At 40.2% G+C, this 6000-nt stretch overlaps 1 protein-coding gene across 1 annotated transcript in view; it reads left to right on the forward strand.

Moving 5' to 3' along the window:
- Positions 1-932, forward strand: part of NHS (NHS actin remodeling regulator) — a 241077-nt gene extending 240145 nt beyond the window's left edge. Inside the window, exon 9 of the mRNA XM_030234236.2 lies at positions 87-932. Coding sequence (XP_030090096.2) covers positions 87-711 — 625 coding nt within the window. The 3' untranslated portion in view covers positions 712-932. The remainder of the gene's footprint in view (positions 1-86) is intronic.
- Positions 933-6000: the final 5068 nt, after the last annotated feature.

The raw sequence follows: 6000 nt of genomic DNA on the forward strand, positions 1-6000 counted from the left end.
GAAAGCATCTGTAAAACTCCAGAAGAGCGCTAAGCATTACACTACAAAAATAATATATGAAAAAGTTCCCCTTTGTGTTTTTACAGATCAAAAAGGAAAGTTCTTGGAAGAAAGGATTCTGGAGACCTTTCTGTAAGAAACAGATTGAGAGCTTCATCTGGGACCAGCAGCCAGCCTCCCACCAGCAGCACACTGCCTACCAGCAACATGCCACCAGCCAGCAACGTGGGCACTCCCATTAGCAGTCAGAGGTCCCCCGGGCTCATATACAGGAATGCCAAAAAGTCCAACACATCCAATGAGGAGTTTAAGCTACTGCTCCTTAAAAAGGGCAGTCGATCTGATTCCAGCTACAGGATGTCTGCCACAGAAATTCTGAAAAGTCCTATTTTGCCGAAGTCTCCCGGAGAGATGACAGCAGATGCCCTTCAAAGCACGGAAGAGTCTCCTCCCACAACGAGCCCTGATGCATTATCGCCGCTCTCCCCCTGCTCCCCCAGGGTCAACACGGAAGGGTTCTCCTCCAAGAACTTCCCCATGTCGGCGTCCTCGCGGGTGGGGCGGTCGCGGGCACCGCCGGCAGCCAGCAGCAGCCGGTACAGCGTGCGCTGCAGGCTCTACAATACCCCCATGCAGGCCATCTCCGAGGGGGAGACCGAGAACTCGGACGGCAGCCCCCACGATGATCGGTCTTCTCAAAGCTCTACATAGGCTGTGTGGGGGCCAGGACCGTGCTGCCAACACCACTCAAGCTCTTAAGGATGTCAACGTAAGAGGCCAATGCTGTAGCAATCAAAAAAAAAGAAACAAAAAGAAGAAAAAGAGGACAATCACAGGGCAATATCAATGCTTCGATGTGTTAGCGTTTGGAAGACGCTGGGGAAACAAAAGGACTACAGCTGTAGCTATTTATTACACTGCATTTTCTAAAAGGATGAAGATATGCTATGCCTGTTCTGGTTTTTTTTTGCTTCATTTGGTTTATCCCACTCTCATTTCCATTGTCACTGTAGATTTCAAGGCTATTCACTTTCCATAGAGTTAAAGGTGACTTTGGGTGGGGTTTTTTCCCAGAAGCTGCCCATCTAGAAACAAATCCCTCACTGTAGTGCTTCCCTAGGGAGAAAAAAAAAAAAAAAAAAGAAAATGCTCTTGAGAATTGGTATTTTTCTACACTAAAATGAGCTGAAACAAACTTTAGAAAAAACTAACAAAACATATGTAAATATCATATTTTTGATAAAAATTTGTAAATAGAATTATCAAAAAGTGGACGTGGCAAACGATTTACTGCATAACAGCTTTGTTTATAGAAGACAAATGAATTCAATTGTAATAACTGTATTCTGTGAATACCATTTTCATATCAAACATGAAACATGGCCACCAATAACCACTTTCAGTGTGAGAGGCCTGAAGGATGGCATTGAGCAGTGGAAAGAAGGAATTTTTCAACTTAGTTAAGGAAATGGAAAGGCTGACTGTGAGGGGATTAAAGAAACCATTTGTCTTTCTAAGGCAGCTCCAAAGAAGCTAAATGGAAAGCACAGCTAGGAGAGTTACCGTGAGGATCGGTGGGGAAGATGAGTGTGTTTCTGACAGAACAGAGCTGAGTCTGATGCTAAGCCCCAAAGGGTCCCACCCCACAGCCTCCCCTGGGCCTTTATTCTTGCAGGGATTGCTTCAGAGAGGATAGATGTGAGAGGAAAGTTACTTAACTTTCATATTCCTATTAAGCTATTGGGATACATAACACAGTCATAACCTGGTACCTATAATCTTTAAACACGATTAGTTTCTGGTTCGTAAAGGAAACAAATAAATTATAAGCATGCAAGAAGCGCTTTCGATTTATCAGTAAATATCTGCAATGAGTTTTCAGTGAAGCTTTCTCTTTGTGCTGATGAGATTCATGCTACCTAAATATTTACAAAAATGACACTGTGAAAACGTAGCTGGGAAATAGGTATGTGTATGCATTATTTATATCCATTGCTGAGCTGAGGAGGGGAAAGCTCCAGTTCATTGTGCCAGCCACGTACAGTAGGGATCTTGTCTGGGTTTACCAGAAACACAGAACAGGGTGAGGGACTGGGTTGGGGTGGGAAAGGAGATAAATCAAAGTAGCTGCTTTGATACAAATGAAGGCAGGGAGATAAAAGTTGAATTACTTGAAGTTACTTGAATATTCTCATCTTAAAGCCACAAGAACTCATGAATTGCTTTATACTTTTAATTTTTAAACAGAATAAAACTAACAGGCCTAATTCTCCCTTGGGCCACCACAATTTCCACTGATGTAGCCCCATCTGTGCCACTTAGAGGACAAGGCCCTCTTTAGCCAAAACTCATGCAGTTGGCAATGGTTGCTATAGTATATGGTTAGGAAAAGAGGAAAGGATAGTGCAGAGAAAACAGTGAAGAAGGAATGGGGTATGCAGTAGGACAGGTCAAGGAGGATGGCAGAAAGAGCATTCTTTGGTATAAAGGAATCAGCTAAAAGCTGGCTTTAAGCATAAGTAAATGACTGGAGGCGGGATGTGTGAATTCAGTTTTGGGGTTTTTCTTTTAATCATGTAATGCATAAAGCTGAGAGTTACTAAAAGAAGGTAGATCATCTTTAAAAGAGGAAGGTTCTATCTAAAACTGTTACAATTTCAAGGAGTCAAAGTAAATAAGAACAGCTTAACATACGCAAAATTTTATTCCCCAGAAGTTCCATACCTGATTTTGTCTAGTGATTACCACAAGACATGTATTATTCAGTTTCCTACTGTCCTCCTGTGTAGCCTGGTTGCATTCAGTTGATGAGGTAGAGTCACTGTGCATGTGATAGGTGTGTTGGGATGAGGGATGATCCACCAGTTGAAGGGCTGCAAAGTTGTCTAAAATAGTTTTCAAAAAGGTAATGGGAGAAAGGTTTTGGAAACAAAAGGCTAATCACATTAGTAGCTTATGTAGGAAAACAAGTCTGCATTCAAGTGAAGTGGATGAATGAGAATGTTTTAGGACGAAATGTTTAGCATATAACAAACCACCTTCTGGTGAATATGAGAAAAGCTAGTTTAGATAATGGGCAGAAAATCCTTAGCTTGTCATCTTCAGTAATTTTCCACAAAAATTTTACCAGGAGCACTTTTACAAAATGTTTAATAGTCCTGAGTTAAACAGTCATTCAAAACAGCAAAGAGAATACAGCTGAATTGACTTTGACAATACCATGTTTATTACCAATCAATAACTTCACAGACACCCTAAATAAATATGTATACACTAGGGTTTGTTTTTTTTTTTTTTACCAGAATAATGAGGGTTTTTACCAGAATAATGAGGCAATATTTCACATACAGAACAAACACAAAACAATCCCATTGGAATATAGTCTCCTTTTGCTTAATTTTCTAATTTATATTTAGTAGATTGAAACCCAAACAGATTCTAAATTCTCTGTGAACAAAAGAATTGAGAACAAACGTGGGAGTCTGAGGAAGATGAGTGGTGGGGAGACCTGTGGCATTCCTAGTGTGCCATTAAGGCACCAGAGGACAGGCCACAGAGTGAAGGAAACATCACTCACCTCTTGAGACAGGATACACAGTACGAGCATCAGGTAACTGCTGAACCGTCATTTCAACCTACTGTTCTGTTGCTTGAACTGGCATTATGAAAAATATTTCTTAAGTTATACAGCTGTGTTCTGAAAAACAACATTTTCCCCTTTTCTAGTTTTTTTTCTTCTTTTTTTTCTGCCTTTCTGTTTTTGTTGTTGTGGCAGCATAGAGGGCGAGGGATAGTTGTAGCAAATAAAGCATATGTTTGCTTTTGCCAAAGGTCAGTGATTGAGTGCATTTGCTGCAATGGTGGCAGATAGAGAAATACTGTAGGTTATGACTTAAAGAATTTTAAAAAATTTAAGAAGGTTACAGTGTAACTATTTTGGTACTAGCACCAGTTCATGCTGGCAGAAAAGACAATGGTTTATGGACTTGCATCCATTTTGTATTTTTGTAATATTTGTAAATACAAACTTTTTAAATTGTTGCAAATATGGTTTCTTTTGTAAAATGTTTTCAAAGTTTACATTAAATCCAAGCCTTTGTATATTTTAGAGCTGTGCAACACTTTAAGTCTTGTATTTATTTTTAGTAAAAACGGTGACAGTTTCATTGTGAACCCCTCTCAAAAAATGTGTTGGAAAAGTTTGATTACCTAGAAAGTGTGTATAGAAACTGCAAATAAACGTGACTGCAATTAAATCACATGTTCTCTTTACTTTCTTGTAGTGGGATGAGAAGTCTACAGACTACAAGTATGCTATTTCCCAAGGTCACCTTCAGCACATTACACATTTCAAACCTATTAAATTCTGCTCTTGAACTGATTTTTTTTTTTCATAAACTGAGTAAAGGAAAATGTCTATCCAAAATGTCACTGACTTTAAGTGCCCATCAGTACAACTCTGCCAGAATCTAGTAACTGCTGAATTCACCCCCATGGCTTTTACAGGTAAGAAAAAAACTAAGAGGAAAAAAAAACTGGGATGAGAAATAGTGGAGAGACCACTACTTTATCTCCAGCTGGAAAAGGAAACAAATTGCAACATTTCAAACTTAAGGCATAGAGAGTCCACGGGCTGGATCTTATCAGATAAAGCAATCCTTGGGAAAAAGGGGAGGCCACAGATTATGAAGACAAACTCTGAAGAGCAAACACTACTTCATTTTAAAATGGTTCAACTATCAGGAGACTGAAATGTCAGGACATGGAAGTTAAGTGTTTAAACAATAGCCCCTCACAGGTCTCTTTGAAAATGGATACGAAAATGTACATCAAAACTCTGGTTTCACCTGTCATCTTGTAAGTAGCCTTGAAACACTGTACTTGGTGCTTAAAAAAGGCATATGGAAAAAAAGGTGGAAATGTCCAAGACTGGTGTTATAGAAAGCATGACAAAAGAGGAACTTTGGGGAATGCTGCTGTAGGGCTATCTGCAATGATCGTTTGCAACAGCTTGAGGATTGCCCCGATGATGTGGTACCCTCCGAGCAGTCTCCAAGTGTGACTCAGTTGGCATAACATTTAACCAAATGGTCACATAGTTCATGATTATGTAGATAATTTCCTGTGGTCTTGTGTGCCTTTCCCATCCTAAAACCACAGGTAAGCAAGGTCTGCAGTAAGAGCTTAGCCCATAGGGGCAGACACAAACTGGTTTTCCATCTGCCTGTTGTACATCTGCATTTCTTCATGCTCAGTGAAGAAAAGACTAAACATTAAACTACATAAAATATACCCAGTATTTTTTACATATGCAAGGTGTGAGGTCCCAGGAGGGCAATTCTGGGCTACCTGGTCTGGGATAGCCACAAAACATTGTATCCTAGAGGGCAGTCATGGACTGCCTACTCAGAGGTACATTGGGGATACCCTTGAGCTAAATTATGGTGAAACAATGCCAAATAATCAATCACAAAGTTTTCTTTATGGCAGCAATTATATAAATCTTATAAAAGGTTAATCAGCCTGTCACAGCAATGATTTAAATATTTCTGAACAGCCCATGGATTGACCTTTTCAGGAGAGGATGAAATGAAGGAGGAATCCACAATTGTGGATCCCAGTGTAGTAGTCTGTTTCAAAATATTCTTGCTCTCTTAGTATTCTTTACTCTCTCATGGTAGAGAGTAATGAATACTCTCTACCATGAGAGAGTAATCAAACTGCTCAATCAGAGCAGTTAAGTTGCTAGCCAAGACTCATGGGGTGACACACATCCGCATTAGCCCAAGACTGTGTACCTTGGATTCCACCCATTCAAACCAGGGAGGACAGGACCGCTCCCTCATGAGACCTGCTAGGGTCCCAGGGTCAGCAGAAGGAAATAATGAAAAGGCTAATGGATGGTGTCCCTACACAGACAGGCTAGCAAAATTAGTGCTGGAATGGCCAAATTAAGACACCTGAAAAAGTGACTAGAGAAATGTGACTAAGTCTGAGTGC

This window comes from Serinus canaria, chromosome 1 (genome assembly GCF_022539315.1).
Source record: "Serinus canaria isolate serCan28SL12 chromosome 1, serCan2020, whole genome shotgun sequence".
NCBI classification, from domain to species: domain Eukaryota; kingdom Metazoa; phylum Chordata; class Aves; order Passeriformes; family Fringillidae; genus Serinus; species Serinus canaria.